The 17,350-nt window shown below is 38.1% G+C and overlaps 2 protein-coding genes across 6 annotated transcripts in view; one reads left to right on the forward strand and one right to left on the reverse strand.

The window, feature by feature from the left end:
- Window positions 1-16,995, reverse strand: LOC131674393 (pecanex-like protein 1). 3 transcript variants are annotated; one of them, XM_058953044.1, is made up of 26 exons: window positions 12,177-12,378; window positions 12,046-12,098; window positions 11,407-11,641; window positions 11,058-11,304; window positions 10,711-10,989; window positions 10,456-10,631; window positions 9,361-9,504; window positions 9,102-9,295; window positions 8,787-9,043; window positions 8,595-8,663; window positions 8,020-8,473; window positions 7,473-7,953; window positions 6,889-7,402; window positions 6,451-6,815; window positions 5,968-6,377; window positions 4,969-5,900; window positions 4,335-4,902; window positions 3,863-4,249; window positions 3,439-3,802; window positions 3,210-3,354; window positions 2,867-3,125; window positions 2,669-2,798; window positions 2,386-2,609; window positions 2,193-2,305; window positions 1,809-2,122; window positions 1-1,726 (listed from the first exon to the last, which is right to left on the reverse strand). In XM_058953044.1, the coding sequence occupies exons 3-26, from the start codon at window positions 11,557-11,559 to the stop codon at window positions 1,445-1,447; spliced, it is 7,461 nt and encodes a 2,486-aa protein (XP_058809027.1). In that variant the 5' UTR covers window positions 11,560-11,641; window positions 12,046-12,098; window positions 12,177-12,378; the 3' UTR covers window positions 1-1,444. The 3 variants fall into 3 exon arrangements, with proteins under 3 accessions (XP_058809027.1, XP_058809028.1, XP_058809026.1); XM_058953045.1 differs by lacking the exons at window positions 12,046-12,098; window positions 12,177-12,378 and adding an exon at window positions 16,886-16,995; XM_058953043.1 differs by lacking the exon at window positions 12,177-12,378 and having other exon boundaries at window positions 12,046-12,172.
- LOC131674394 (mitogen-activated protein kinase kinase kinase 10) overlaps window positions 16,757-17,350 on the forward strand; it is a 14,031-nt gene continuing 13,437 nt past the window's right edge. For 2 of the 3 annotated variants that reach the window (XM_058953046.1, XM_058953049.1), the window contains exon 1: window positions 16,795-17,011. The gene's annotated coding sequence lies outside the window, so the exon portion shown is untranslated. The other variant, XM_058953048.1, reaches the window with a different exon arrangement.

Consider the following 17,350-nt stretch of genomic DNA (forward strand, 5'->3'; position numbering starts at 1 on the left):
TTATTTATTACATTTTAATACTTCACATTACATTACATGATTTTAATATATGCTAATGTTTTCTTCCATTTTTTAAATATTTGCCTTGTCTAAACGTAAACTTTAAGTCCCATTTTAAGATTTCCAAAACTTTTTTTTACTATTTTTAATTAAAAACTGAGTGCATTACCGTTTAAATATAATTTATCTGCATTTTTTTATACCAAACGAGTTTTGTTTATATTGCTAAACGATATATAATCCGAAAAATTAAAACGAAACGATCTTATTGAGTATACAAGGCACAAAAAATAATTCTGTTTATTTTTTTGTACTATGAATATGAAAATTTAGTTTGTGTCTACAAACTGTTGAGCGAGGAGTTCGCGTGTGCATAACATCCCCGTTATGATATAGTTACTGAGTACTGGGATTTCCGCACATGCGGTGTAAGTTGAATATCAAGATAATTGACCTATCGCAGTTTAGGTTATTTCTCTAAACATTTTGCGCCCGAAGTATTCTCCCGTGAGATAATCTCTAAATTTTTCAATGGAGACGAAAAAAAAATAAAAAATTTTAAATATTATTAAATTCAAATGTCAATAGTTTCGTTGACAGATTTGAAAATTTCCCTTTACATTCAAAAATGTATTCACAATGGAAATGACGAATGTCAATAAATGTTAAACATTAGTTTCAAATAAGTCTATTTACAATTATTCAATTGAGAAAGAACATATTATTACATATCGACCCATATATGATGTCAACGTGCGCTCAACGGAGTAGTTAAATTGTAATATTTCATTTTATGTCTATTTTTTTACAAATTCGTGGCATTAAAAATAGCTTAAGAAAAGTAAGAAAAGTGTACAAAATAACAGTGTTTAAGCTATTTACATCTTTCAAAAACAAATTAACCAATATACAAACGTATAATTACTCTATGCTCTTTTTTTTCTCTGCACGATAATACATTTATTTTTTATATTTGTTTATTGTGTTATTTATTTTTTCAAAATAATACAGCACACTATTTAATTTATATTTACTGCAAGTTAGTTAAACAAAAATCTTTTTTCTTCTTCCCACATAACGATAATGCATGTTTCATTGAAAGTGATGATTTGATATAAACTTTTATAATGTTTTCCGGTAACGGTAATTGAATTGTCTATGCACCTTGCAACTAACCAGTAACTTAAACGTCAAAATTAAGTACATGAAGTTACATAGTGTAGCAACAGCGTAACGGATCATATGCGATGGCATTAAACTGATTGGGAATCTGGTAATTTTTGGGAGACTAATAACTCGAACAGGAATAGAAATTTTAAATAAACTCAAATCATCAAAAAGATTATTAAATGTGCGCGTTATCTTTTTGAAAATATTATTTTATGTATACACATATCGTAGCCGGACGAGAATTAGAAAATAAAATTAAAAGATAATAAAAAAATTAGACCTCGGCTCCGAGATCCCGTACGCCTTGTTCGGCAATAGGCACATACTTGTCTTCGACCTTTACGAGGAGAATAATTTTGTCGACGTGAGAACGACGGTTTGGATCGCGATGATTCGGTAACCAACGGTGCACCACGCAACCCTCCATACCACGCTCTGGAACCCAATGTTGCCAGCCGGAGCGTCCACCCATTTGACGCATTTTCTCATCTGGCCAAATCACATCAATACGTCTTCCCAGATTTATAGCGTCGAAAACGTGATTCGGATCCATTATCTGTCGATTGTTGTGAGTAGCGTCAATTGAAAGCGATCGATTGAATAGAACCAAAATAGGGTAAAAGCAGCAAAGCACTCACTCGAACTCTTTGCAAGACTTCGTCTTTGTCAAGTTTGATTCCGAGATGGGCGACTGGTTGGTTGCTGAAACTAGTCTCGCTTTTAGGTTCGGACTTCACATCACCACTGCTTAACAAACCAGCTAGACTGGCGAGCGTGGAACTAGTCGGCTTGCCCACAGAAGCTAGCGAACCTCTGCAGTTGCCTGCGGCGGAGCTAGTATTGGCCCCCCGTCCAAGCGAACTCCGACCTGCTACGCTCGAGATACCTCCAACGTGGCAGCCTGACTCCATCGATTGCGAGCCCGAAGTGTTGTGACCTGACTGGCTGTAGGCTACAGGGCAGGTATACGCAAAGATTGAATACATATCCTATAACTTCACGTGTTACTCCGACATCCTTACCCGAATGAACATTGTACGTGGTCATGGCGTAAATTCCATCATTACCAAATCCGCCGTCGTCCTGCGATCCTGTGCCACCGGACGAACATCCTTGACCGCATCTTCTCCTCACCCTGTTTTATAACGAGATTGATTAGCAAGCATGAATGACACCGATATCGTTCGTTCAGAAAATAACTAAGGGCATTCAGACCTTCGCCATAAATTTAACGCATTATTTTTTATGGCTGCGAGACTGAGCGGGCCACCAGTGATAGAACATAGTTGTTCGTTGGTTTCGGCATAACTGGTGGTCAAAGGTGACACATAGATTGGATAACCAATGGGTTGGTCGCACGAGCTATTAATGATATTCCGCAGAGCTTGTTTCGCATTCTGGATAGACCCGCGCTCTGGATTACGATTGCGCAGATACACCTAAGGGCATTCCATATCAGCAGAATGTATTATTACATTTCAAGGTTGTTACAACGAACCAGCTCTTGTTGCTGTCCAGCCCACAGTCCACGAACACATTCACGATTCATCTTGATCACACGGAAACTGAGGAAGCGCTTGTTCAGCATGATGACCTTGTACTCGTCAATGCCGTCGTCCAGTACGTGCCTAAACATGGTTGCAATGCAGTTTATCGGCGATTGATTATCAAGTCGTGATTGATTATCAATACATACCTAAGGGCTAAAAGACTAGGTGCACCGCTAAGTATGGCATTTCTCCAGAGAGGATCTGCCTCGTGGCTGATGACGAGATTGCGATCATGATTGTCGATGGCATCGTAAAGGGCCGGTGCCTCCTCGTAAGTGTCGGGACTCATAAAATGATCCTGGTGGAGCTTGAGAGCCATCCTCACGCCCTTGGCTACTACGCTGCGCAGTAAATCAACGTCATGTAGGACCCACTCGTCGCGTACGGACGTGATACGAAAATCTCCTAAAAGCAGAGGCATCGAAACAAGCTTCTGGTGAGAAAGTGCTACCCTTATGTTGCAATCGCAAGTGGAACTGCGCGGCCGACCTTTAAATAATGCGTGCAAGCCGTAGAGGAAGAATTCGACGCTGGACACCGTATTATGAGAAGCTGCACCTAGGACACGTCTCCCCAGCAAGCTTAAAGCCAAGCACAGCGAGACGAGGCACGAGTCTCGCGATCTCTCGAGTGTCTGCAAGAGGAATCACAAGAGATTAATTTGTAGGTCGTAATAGTTTGCCGCCGATTGTTACGCCATTGAGTAAGCTGAATCAACCTTGTCCTGTTTGGTAGCGCAAAACTGTATCCAGTCAAGGTATACGTTGCAAAAACTGCTTCTGGTAATACCGCTTGCCCTAAAGTCAAAGTCCTCGTCGATGTTCATATTGAACACTGGGTCCAGATCCACAAAGTTCTTTTCCGAAGTCAGCTTCAGTGCCTCCACGATTTCCTGATTGTCCAGCCAGTGTTTGAGCTTGCCCGACTTGAGTACATAAAAGACGATGCTCTTCACATAGTAGGTGACCAGAACTTTTCTAAAGTCAAAGACTTGGAGCATTGAACCGGCGGAGTTATCGGATATCGAGTAGCCCTCTAAAACATATTTTGCACTGGCCACTTCCCAAGCTAACCATCGTTGACTGTAAGGTAAAATCGCCAGGTAAATCGGCTTCATATTGTGCTGTTTGGCATCGGTATACCTAAAGGCAGCATTAACGCTGAGCAGGTGAGAAAAGTGGCCCATTTCGCAGCAGCAGCAATTGTCGTTGTCCTCAATGCCCTCAGAAATGGCTTCGACCTCTCTCTGTTGGCAGTAGGTGCCACGAAACTCCAAGCCACGCAACTGAAAGGTGACGAGGCCGTTGCCCAGCTGAATCACGTGCACGAGGCAGTTGAGGTAGTCGGAGGCCAGCAGGAAGCAGTCGCCCTGCTCCACGTTACCCCAGCGACCTAGCGCCAAGTCCCCGTAAAGGCTGTGCTGTAGCGAGCGAGTTAGTTGCTCGTAGAATATCGAGTTGAGGTTGTTATCATCCGCCCCGAGATTGCGCTCCAGGTGTAGCGACATACGGGTGTTAGAGTGGTCCACCCTGCGGTAATGGTGGCAAGTACAGGTACGGCATTGGAGGCCCGAGCGAGCTTCGCTCATTCGTTCGAATTATGGACTTGTTTTACCTTCTAGTCTTGTAATCCCTCTCCCAGAACTTGACTGGTCGCACGTAGGAGGTAACGAAAATGGCGCTGCCCAGCAAGGGGTTGAGCGGTGTGCTCAGCAGAGCGGATATGGCCGCCTGGAGGAAGAGCATAGCCGAGTGCGGTACGGAAAATGGCTGGGCGAAGGCGTGGAAGGCGCTGCCCCAGGTGATCTGCCACGGCGCAATGTAGGTGACGATGAAGCGGATCTTCAGCAGCAACTCGTGCACTTTGGCGAAGACGATGGCCATGACGAAGTAATCGAGAAGGAAGGTCTCGCTAAGCTCGCGAAAATCCCTGCAGAAGAGCAGCACAGCGAACACGAGCACGAGGTAGCGCGTACTCGAGTCCGAGTAAGCTGAGCGCAGCGACTTCAAGCCACACACAACCACCACGAGGGTGCCCAAGCTTGGCCCAAACTTGTGGCAGATCTTGGGCGAGAACTCGGTCAGTGCTCCGAGGAATACTAACGGGTAAAGCACATTGCGCTCGAAGAAGCATAGATACACGTAGATCTTTTCAAACCACATTATACGAACGGGCTCCCGCACTGCAACAGATGCCGGACAGAGCGTTAATGACCGTGCATTTCTCGTGAATTTCTCCACCAACTTACCTTCGAATTGCGAGTGCTCGAAGCTGCGCAGTACGGGCCGTGCGAGGCATAGCCAGGGCAACTGCTTCCTCAGCTCCGGCAATACGTAGTGCAGCAGTAAACCGAAAAAGCCGGTGAAGGCCCACAGCACTGGATTGATTTCCGGCTGCAGAGCACTGAATACGGTCGAAGAGTGGATGCCGAAAGATAGTATACCGATAACCGAGCACGCGATCAAGTCGTTTTTTAACCTAGCTTTTACCGTGGAGCGCAACTTTTGGGGCAATGGATCGAACAGTTCCGAGTCCGACATCTGCTGCTCGCCTACAACGATCTTCATGTCCTTTTTCTTTTTCGACGCGAGCTGCTGTCGCTGCTGCTGTTGTTTGTTGCGCTTGTGCAGCTGCTGTTTGTTCGAATTCTCAATAACTTGCTGCTGCCCTTGCTTCTCCTCCACTAATACCTCTGGGGGCCACAAATTGGTCTTAACTATATCCCATATGACGCTCGGATCTGAGGATGACCTTGAAAGATGGTATGAGATGGCCACGAGCAAGCCCACGAAAATCGAAAAGAGTATATGCTGTGAAGACTTGGGCTCCATAAGGGCTCCGTAAGCGAAGCCGTAGAGGGTCATTACCGTAACGATACTTCGACAAAGGCAATAAACCGATGATGTGAGACTGGTTGTGGCGTTGCCGCCAAGCATGTGGATATCGATGTGCTCGCACAAGTACATGAGAAAAGTGTTGATCTGAGGAAAGAGGCCTAACGAGAAAACTATCGGGAAACAGAGTAAGAAAATCAGTAGAACATTGCGAGTCTGTGCGAGAACGTTGCAGTCGAGCACTTGCATCCCGTAGATCCGAAAATCTGAGTCCTTAAAGGCATCATTCTTCAAGAACAAGTCCAGAATCAAGATCAAGCTTGCCGTCAGAATGAAATAAATAGGCCTGCGAACGTAAAGTGATATTTAACTGATAAGCACACTCGGGCGCGAAATATTAATTCGTCCCTTACCTTGAGAAAACGACAATACGGTTGAAGCCATGAGTAGGTGAAGCGGCATCCGGCTGTACGGACTTTAACAGAGAATATTGACATCCGGCGGTCACAAAGCAGAATAGAAACGCAAAAATGTCCCTGTAAAATTGCTGTTGAAGAATCAATAACCCAAGTCCAGCGACGGCAACGGCTAGTATTGTCGCTATCACGGTCTCTACAGCAGTTAGATTGCGATCCAATAGAGCCAACAACGACAGTCGATCGAACCGAATCTTAACGTGTGGCAAGCTACCAATCTTCCACTTGTAATAGTGACGCGTTGATTTCAGTTTTAGTTGACTAGGATCATCGAAATTAATGAATTCGTTGATGAAGCGGTTCCACGAGAGATTTTCTTGATGCATCGGCAACGCTATTACGGGTATCTACGACACACGAGCAACAGCAGACGTCAGTACCCATAATCATTTTGTGTGTTTTTAAATGTTAATGGATCACCTGATTGCCCTGGGCATCAATGTTCGATCCGTTGGTGGATGATCCATTGGCCGAGTCGAGATTGCCGAGCAGACTTTGTAGTCGGCGGTTTCGGTCAGTGAGGGAGTCCATGAGCAGCTGGCGAAAGGGCGGTATTCGCTGGCCGACGGTAGCGTCGCTGATACCAGGAGCAACGGCCAAAGCTGCTTGGTGCGAGCTCGGACCGAGCTCGAAACCAAGAGCGCCCGACACGCCGTGGGTGTTCTGTGCCTTCAAAGCCACTGTCGCCACGGCTGTCCCCTGCGCCCCAACTGCAGCCGTAGCCGCTGCTGGTGCGGTAGCTATGCCCATTCCTGCCGTAGTTGCCGCAGATCCACTGACGTTCACTGGAAATTTGAGCATTCAGATGCTGATTACAGTTCGTGGGACAAGGCTATAGTCAGGAAGGGCGATTCGTACCAGCTGAGTTGAGCGACAAGCTGCTGCAACTGTTGCTGGACATGTTTGGTAACTGGCTGTCTTGCAATCCGTAACTCGCCTCGTAACGAGTGCTCTGATGACTAAGATGCTGGCGAATCAGGTTATTGATGAGTTTCTCGGTGTGCTCAAGACTAGGCAGGGCTGGCCTGTTGCTGCTGCTGGTGCTGCCACCGCTGACTTGCGTCGGGAACATTAACGCGGGATTCTGGATTGACGCTTGCATGTCGATCAGGGGACTGTTTCCACTAGGGCTGTGCTGGTAGACGGCGCTTGCAAAGCCAGAACTACTGGTTGCGGTAGCGGCAGTGGTGACGGCAGCAGCGGCTGCGGCGGCTGCAGCGGCCGCTGTTGCTGCTTTCTCATCATAAGTATAGGCCAACCATCTACCCGAATCATCTCGGAAGTAATGTACAGAGTCTTCAGGCGTCTCCGGATTAGTAGTGATGTGATAAAGGAAGCGCGTTAGCGTTATGAATTCTTGGTCTTGCTGGTGCTGCAAAAATTGTGAGAGGATAGGTTCAGATACCATTAGAAAGGACTGGCTAATCAGCAACGGGCAATACCGAGTGGGACTGATTGCTGGTAAGGCTGGCACTTGTACGTGGTCGCCGCTTGGTTCGACCGGATCTGTGAAGACGCTTGTAACGGGATCGAGGCAGACGCACGTCGTTGCCAGATGGTCTAATCAACCTGAGCTCCTGTGACTGCTGCTGCGACTCGTGAATGTTGCCGTTCACAGTTGTCCTCAGTGAATGGCTATTGAGCAGAGCTGCAAGCAAGGATGGCATAGGATTGGGCAACAAACCGCCACCAATGTTTATCTCGACAGTAGAGCCACCGCCAACGCCTTGTGTTTCGCATTCCTGCTCGCGTTCGAGTTCCAGCGGCGGCAGCAGCGGTGGCTGCTGCTGCAGTTGCTGTTGCTGTTGCTGATGGTGACCATGGTAACCGTGATGATGATATTGGTGATGGTGATGTTGCTGCTGCTGCTTCGTCGCTTGACGCGTGACCACTCGATTATTACCCCGGTGGATAACGTCCACACTGAAAAAGAAGAGAAAGTGTAAGATGAGCGCTTTGGCAGTAGCGTGCGATGAGACAACTTCTTACTGATTCGGCGCTGAAAAGCCTGTGGTCACGGAGGACAAGTTAGCAGTGGCTGCGGCGGTGACCGTAGCAACTGCGGTAGCGGCATTGGCTCTCTGGCGGCGCTCTCTCGTGGCAGTACTAATCCTTTTCTTGGGCTTCGACGCAAGCTGAAGGCCATCGCCACTCGGCTCCTGAACAACCTCTAGCAGCTGCGATATAGGCGAGAGCGTCAAGTTGCCACTGGCGATGCCCTCCGAGGAACCACCAACAGCGTTGTTTGCCTGGCCCCCCGTGCTGCTGCTGCAATTTTGGTTACAGTTGAAGGCGGAGCGCGATCGGCTTTGCTTGGGTATTGCGCCCTGTTGCCGCTTGCTCTCCACTTCGATGGGCAACAGCTTGCACTTCGCCTCGTTCTCTAGACTAAGGGTCGTGGTGCTAGAGGAACCCGAGTCAGGCTGCTCCTTATTGGCCAGATCTACGAACCACAGCGACAAAATATTATAAACCGTTTTCGTACTTTAATTTGACTCGCAACAATTCGATGGCAACATGCTATTCCCCTTAGCATTACCTAATAACTTTTACTATCAACTTACAATCTGTACTAGCTGTTTGTATACTATCGGAAGCATCAGTATCGTCAGATTTCTGCGAAGTCCATAAAACTGACAACATTAATAAAACGTTTTCTCATCAGTGTCTCAATTCGTTTAATTGCTCTTATACTCATATTTTAAGAGTAGTGCTAATTATTAATGAATATGTGAGAATCAAGTGAAGTCACTTACTTTTGCTCGTCCATGGCTCTCCTTCGCCATTTTCAAAGAGCCAGTCTATGCCAACAATACTGCCAGTATTAACCGAATCATCGCCCTGTTTCAATTTCACTTGCTTCTTGTCTTTGTGTTGATGTTCGTTATCGGATAAATCCCAACTACTTTGGCTTGTATTACTGTATCGTCTTTTGATTGTGGGTTTCGATTCCTCCAGCAGAGCGTCTCTTGAATTAGCTGAATCATTGTCCACGGTCGTGTCTACGATGTATCTGAAATTTTTTTCTCAACTTATAAAATGGGTGATATGAGCGATGATTCGTGCATTACCTTACAAATCTATCATCATTTTCTTGACGATCAAGTAATGGACTATAAGAATCTTGCAACTGAAAGCGCCCAGAACTTTCATTTGTAATTTGCTCATCACTCTGCTCAGCAATTGGATGCACAATTTCAGAGCCACAGCTGAGATATGGCAATAATTGCAGTTGATTACGTTTCAAAGTATTTTGTGGAAGAATCTGTATTGAAAGATAAAAATTTGAATTTGAAAAAGCTAAAACAAACAAACAAGCCTGATTACTACCTTCTTAGCATTGATTGTTTCCAAGCTTTGTGGATACAATGGCAAATTATTGTCATCATTTGAATTTGTCACCTTACTTGAAGCTCTTATTGTCTCAAGACTTTGAGGATGAACAAGTTGCTGATGTGGAGTTTTCGATATAACCTGTTGAACCAACATAAATTATGTTATTGAAACGGACAAGTTTCACGCTGAAGACTCTTGTAATATTATGGTTACTGATTGTTATTAAACATCCACTTTTATTTTTATTATTTACATTTGTTGTTTTTATGAGCTTTTCTTTGTCGTGCGTAATAGACCGTATCTTTGAACCTGCTACTTCTTTTGTAAGCAAGGCTAGAGTCAAACAATATATCTAGACACCAACAGAGCTGCATGGCGAGTCAGCAAATTATTGAATTTAGGAAATTTTTTAAATATTTGGAAAAATCGTACACCATACAAAATTAAACGAAAGTTTAGGCAAGTGGATAAATTTAAAAAATTGTACTTCAATGAAAATCAATCTTTCTTCCAGTAGATATGAAATAAAATGAATTAACAATTCAAGCATAATTACTAAAGCTTATTTAAAACAGAATCGTGTTGTAAAAAATTAAAAATATTCTCAGTTATTTCGAATTATCTTTAATTTTAATCCTAATTTTATTATTTCATTACTGAAATTTATGAATACAAGGCTAAAATAATTCCAGATAGCTATTACAGGAGAATGATTTTAATGAAACTCTGAGAAACTATTTCTTATAAAAAATAAAAATACTCGTGTTTCTCGATCTTGTCTTATCAAGATCTTTCTTTACAAGAAAACTATAAAAAAAATAAAATAGTTAAACTTATTTTTCTTAAGGAATATATTCCGCAAGTTCCATTAAAATCATTGAAATCGGTTCTAAGTAATTGTTTGGTGACATTACTATCGACTATAATCACAGTAGTGTATGAAGTATCTTTACAACTACAGTAAATCTGATAATTATATATAGTCAAAAAATTGCTAAGTCAATTATTGTTTCAACAGATTGGTAGTAGTAATCTTTATACAAAAACTTTCTAGCTGTAGTAATTCAATAAATAATTTAGACTTCTTACACTTTGATTGGATTTCCAATAATGATACTCATCTGGATGCTCCAATTCCATAGAACTAGTTTGCTTAATCTGACTTTCTGAACCTGTTTTACCAAGATTATTTGACTTGGAATAACGTGATCTAGAATCCTCTGATGCATGTCTGCTAAATTTTTTGGTTGTAGAGCGACCTTTACCTAATTTATATAAAATTTTTTACGTCCATAGATTTATAATGAATTTAATCTATTGTTAAACTGTAATTTTTAAAATTACCATAGATTCTACTTCTGTAATGATGTTCATGATCACGTTCAGATATAAGTTCAGCCTCGTGTACATTAATACTAGTAACAATTGGTTTATTCAACTGAGTAGCTTCTTCAGAACTTTCCGAGCTATTTTTTCTATGTATCTCAACTTTTAAATTAATAGTTGAATTGGGTTTTTCTCTTGTATAATCTGACGTTATACTATCAGCATCTGCATTGGGTGCATTAGGTTCAATATATGAATTACGGGATGAGCATTCTACTGGTGGTGTATCAGTTTTTCCTGAAAAGTATCAATCTAATGAATATCAATAAAAACTACTTATAATTATTACATCAAATCCAATATACCATTTAATACTTGCAACTCGATGCCATGGAAATCTTGGTTTTGTGGTTGCTCTCTTCTCTTAACTCTTGAATCTCTTTTCTTTTCACTTTCTAACTTTTGCTGGCTGACATTTTGATTTGGTTCCTCCAAGCATTCTGTTGTATCATAGACACAGTGCAATGCATGGTTGATGCATTTTATGGTACCAAATAAAACCACGATAGCTGAGCAGTAAGCAAGCCACACATAAAGTGTTGGAGGAAAATACTGCAAAATAGATCATTTCAAAAATTAACAGTAATAATCCATAAATTTAAAAATACACATTTATAACACTATATAAGAAAAATATAAAAATGTACAACTTACCAAGTAAATGGTAAAAGGCAAACAAAGTAAAAATAGCCAGACATAGAGATGAAATGTATTAGAAAAAACATCTAGATGTGGATCATAAAACCATCCTCCTGTAAGACTTGCCCAGATACCCTGGCGCAAGATTTCCAGTGTTTGTGAGCCCATGCCAACGTCTATACATCCATCTCACCATATTTTCATCTTTATATTTTATTCACATTTGGACATAATTTTAATTTAAATGAACCTAGAAAATATATACAATCAAAAGTTATAAATACTTTGTAAATATTTCTAATTTAAATGCTCAATAACTATTCATATTTACAACAAAATAAAATATTAAGATTTTTAAAATGCCTAAAATTTTTATCAGAGTAGCGATTAGTTTTTCTCGCAAGTAGTTCTTTTTTTAACTGTTACTCTACCAAATTTATATTATAGGTTATCTCCCTTAAACGTAATATATTAAGAAAAATTGATAATTTTTGTATTACACTTTCTTCGGATGTTTTTCATGCACTAAATTATCTATTTTCTAGCAAATAGTGTGTAACATTTGGTAAGTCACGTACTTGTAATAGTAAAATATAATTAATAACAACTTTTGTTAAAACTTTTGGTGCATTTAAACAATGCGTTACTACTTACTCATCTTTGGCAGTGGTATATCTTTGGATAACGTTTAATGATTTGAGAGATCACTGCGAATTAGCCGATATGAAAATATAAACAAGTAATTTAAGGTATACAATCAAATATGCAAGTAGAATGTTGCGAACCATTCAAAGAACTCAGCAATAAATCAACGGAAATCGTTCCAGCAAATTGATAGGGAAACTGAGCGTCGTTAGCATGGATAGTAAAATCGAATAATAACTCAACATAATTTCATTTTTAGTATTAAAAAAAGTTCTTAAGTTAACTAACCCCCCCTCTCCTAAGCATCCACATCATTATAACTGCATAACGTTTAGACACTGTTTCTATACAGAAATAAACGTATCATTAGCAAAAGTCACGTGTAGTTTTTCTACGCTATTGGTTTCGTGATCAGATGTTTTATTAATTTATAAATAATGATTTTCCGTCAACGTCAGAGAAATACCGAAGTTACTGACGGTACCACGGAAATGATCGATATATAAGGTAGAACTCTTGAGAAAATTATCACTATATATATAGTGATAATTCATATATATATCCCTTCTACAAATATTGTTATTATCATGGAGACTTATTAATCTCCATACAGTTAACGTACTATAATATATTACACTCTCAAATATTAATGAAAAATTATTATTTATAAATTATTCTGATCTCGAAATCATAATATATGATAACAAGCATGCGTAATTTTTGTTTCATTACTTTTTCTTTGGGTCATATATTTCATCTCGAAATATGCATCGGAGGATATTCATACTTCATAGTAACATTGCATGGCAACTGTATATTTTTCTCAAACAAAAATGATATTGATCCAATTTTATTTTAGAAATATAATTTTTATCAATTTTATAACGAGTCCATCACATTTCACTTTCTTATCTAATATTCAATTATTAGCTATAAAGTACGAGGGTCCTCTGATGTGTATTTTAGGAGAAAAATATGCCTCTAAAAAACGATAACATAATTAATGTATATTTTTAAATATTTTTATTACTGAAAATCAAATTGTGTGAAATTATATTAATCGGATTATCTTTGTTAACGACCAGCAGAGATTTTATAATTTTCCGAAACGGTTTTCATCAATTTTCTACTGAATTGCTTCACTGTTAATTTAAATTCTTCTATGATTGTTATATAACGATGGAGAAATTCGTTGCGAAATCGACGAAAAGTAACCATGAAAAATTATAGAAAAATTGTACGCGATTAGCAAAGAAAGCAAAACTTCCGTGCAATTTAATTTTTGTTAATAAAAAAATTTCAAATGTTGAACATGCCCAGATCAATAGAAATTGAATCTGCGTAGCGTGTTAATACAGATTTCATAAAAATGAATGTTTTGAATCGTTAGCAAAAAATCACGCGCAATTTTCCATCCAATCAAAATATTATTATAAACACCCGTTAAAAAATAAATATTATTTTTCATTATCATAGCAATACGCGATCGACGTACCCGAAAGAACAGTTATAACATAGATTGATCTACACTTTTGCGGGATATATACACTCTGACAAGGGGAAACACACTCTTAATAATAAAAGAACTATTGATAGAAACTGATTATTTTCTGGAATAACCTTTAATATTAACTATTTCCTAGATGTAGATTTTTTTATAAATCAAGATAAGTGTTGGACTACTTAAAATTATTGGTTATTGAAAAGATAACTCATTCCTATATATCTATATTACAGATTTTACACAGCCATTCTTATTAGGATAAGATATATATTATCTATGTTAAAGTATTGCTGAAATTTCTGGATATTTGACAAATAACCCATACTTATGGATACAACACTTTTCAGAGGGCCGTACTTACGTCAGTTACTGATCTTTCATGTGTATGCGGACAATCTTTCTAATTTTTAATTTCTTAAGAAAAAAAGTGAATTAGATAATTTTAGGAGCACGTCTTCAAAATGGCTAGAAAGTGTTAACAATAATATAATAAATAATTAGAGTTGTATGCTTTCATATGCAAGAAATGTTCCAAAAGCTAGGCCTAATATTTTTTTTATAATACAAAAAATAATCTGTCATTTCAATTATGAGTTTTTATTTTATCATGTATAGTATAGAAAATTAAAATACTTGAAAAAGTGGGTATGTGGATTTATAATTATAAAATAAAATATATTTGCTACAATTAACCGATATATATTTTTTTAAACACTAATCAAGTATAAAGTATTCATTACAGTTTCGAACTGTTTGAAGTAATAGTCCAAATTTTACAGCAGTTACAAGCAAAATTATTTTTTCGAGCTACGGGACATTTTTGTTATTTTTCTTACATTTTCAATATTCTGAAATATCACATCGATACAAAAGTGTTTTATAAAGTATCAATTACAATTTTTCCATTTGAAAGGAATGTTGATTAATGAATTTAAGTTAGAAAGAAGTTAGAAACAGTTTAAAGCTGTTACACAAAGTTGTTGTACTAGCGAGTTACATAACAATAAAATGTTAAGAGGATTTGACTATGTATCTCTATAATCAAAAATAATATTTTGATTGAATAGGAAAAACTGTGAGTTCATTTTACTGACGATTCAACATAATCATTTCTATAAAATTCAAATTAAAACGTTACGCAGATATTCAATTTCTATTGATATGGGAATGTTTAACTTTTACAATTTTTTGATTGATGAAATCATAATCTCGTGGAATTATTTAGTTTTGCTATTTTCATCAATTGCGCTCAGTTTTTCTATAATTTTTCCAGGTCAGTTTTCATCCCTTTCATCCTTGTTAGGGACTTCCTACATAATTAGTCATCGGACATCGGATGTCAGACACGAATGAAAGTGTAAAAATGACTTCTTTATTTGACATTAAATCGTAAAATAAAAATAAATGCTTCGCATAGTCTTCAGACCACGCACAATTTTTTGTTAAGATAGTAAGACAAACAATCAATTTGCTTTACCTCAGTATTTGTTCAACACCCGATGTTCGATGTCTGAAGATAATAGTTCTTATGTAGAGCAGAAAGTCCCATGCCTTATTATGATGTGAGAAAGATAAATCTTTAGACAATGTATTATACGTAGAGCATAGTAAAATACTCAATTTGCAGCTTTATTTCAGCTTCATCAAATCAGTTAATTTGACTTCATAAATTTTAGAGAAAATAATTTATAAATTTGAAGCAAAGTTGGTTAATTTTTTGACAAATTTCATTTACCAAAATCGTTGAAAAATTATACAGACAATTTTCGGAAGGATTTTCAATGCTCGTTCCTGAAATACCATCCTAAAATTGTCTCGTCTATTTGCTAAAAAGATATTCAACCATAACTTGGTTGAAAATTGAGATTTGTAAATTTTTTTTCTCCAGTTAAAAACTAGTTTTTGCTTAATTTTCAAAATATGATTTAAATGCTCGTAATTTTCTTGTTCCAAAATATATATATTTTATAAGAACTCTTCTGAAAATTAATAAAACTAATTATTTTGTATAAATCAGTGCTCAGAAGTAATAAACTGACTATGCGCTTGTGTAAAACTTATTAAATCTCGATATCAAAGTTTCCGTCGGTGGTGTGATTGCTTGTCTTGTTTTAAATATTCAAAATAACGAAACAAGCGGTCCCGTGGTTAACGGAAACTAAGATTCAACAAGTTTTACGCACGCGCATGGTCATTTAATTTACCGTGTCCGAGCACCGAATAATTATACTAAATAATAACAAATTATACGAAATAATTGGTTAATTATTTAATTGGTTTTCAGAAGAGTTACCGAAGGAAGAAAAATATTTTTAGGTCAAAAGCTTTACGAGAATTTGAATAGTATATTCAAAATTAAGAACAAACCTTTTTTTTACTGGAGAACAAATTTTACAAATCTTAATTTTCAATCACGTTATGGTTAAATATCTTCTTAACAAAATATACGAGACAATTGCAGGGTGGTATTTTAGGAAGCATTGAAAATCCTTTAGAAAACAATTTTTCAATAATTTTAGTTGCTAGGTTGATGTAGCTCTTTATTTGTACTGCAGCGAATTCGTTTTGTCACCTGATTCTTTTTTATCAAAATTAAATAACCGCGTATACACATGATTTAATCTCGCACTTCATAAAGACTAGTCCACGATCTTAGTTCTTAATATAATTTTTTATATTTATATTATATTATATACGTATAATGTAAGAGTACTTTGACGGTTATGAGTTATTAAATTAAACTCTATAATACTTTATAAAGATTAACTGATATAACATTTAGAAACAATATTTATCGCACTGGCTGTTTAATTATATGAGTCCTAATTCGTTTGTTCTGTGACATGTTTTAACGGAATAAGATGCAATGGTTATTTTGTTTTTCTCTCCTCTTTGCATCCTCACATTTTCTTTTTTTTCTAAGACTGCAAGACTACAACATCACGATGATGGATACGGAGTCGCTGTAACACCATCATCATAGTGCGGTATCGGTCACATTGAAAAAAGAGTGAAGAAATAACTTTTTTTTCTAAACACACGCACACACAGCTGTACCTATGATAAACGTGTGTATACGTCGCATGAGTGCGTGTGTGTGTATATAGCTAGTATTGTCGCCGTCGTCATTGCTCAGCACATAAACGCTCACGCATGCAACGTTCGTAGGAGGTATAGAGAAGAGAAAAAGTGTGAGTGTGAGAGAGAAAGACAGAGAGGGAGAAAGAGAAAGAATGAGTGAGTGTTATGCAGTGTGTATACCTATCTCGCCAAGCAAGTGCTTATGCTACATAGCCAAATAGCAATAAACTTACATACATTCCGACGATTCAAAACTTTAGATACCTGGTTTTCATCATTATAACCGAAAGCTTTTTATTTTTTTACATCCTTGAAATGTAATTTAGCAAGAATTTTGATGAAAGTACCGGTCACCTTCAACACCTGGAGATGAGATTCTTCATCTCACAGGTTAGTTTACGTTTTCACTATATATTTTCTAAATTTTCGATTTTGCGATTCCATGTTCACCGAATATGTATTTTCCTGCTTCCATTAATATTTTTCTTGACAAATTTTTGATAATTTATGAGCTAACATAAAGTATTTTCATATTTTAATTCTCACACTTTTTATATTTTTACTTTATACTATTTTGTTTGATTTGCTTGTAATTTTTGGGAATTATATTCTTTTCAGTTTGCTTATTTACTTTGCTCCACAAGTTTTTAAATAAAACAGAGGTCTAAAAACCTTATACTTGGCAGAAAATTATTATGAGATTATTCATTAATAATCTAGGAAACATAT

This window comes from Phymastichus coffea, unplaced genomic scaffold (genome assembly GCF_024137745.1).
Source record: "Phymastichus coffea isolate CEN01 unplaced genomic scaffold, Cenicafe_Pcof_1.1 PCOF00239, whole genome shotgun sequence".
NCBI classification, from domain to species: domain Eukaryota; kingdom Metazoa; phylum Arthropoda; class Insecta; order Hymenoptera; family Eulophidae; genus Phymastichus; species Phymastichus coffea.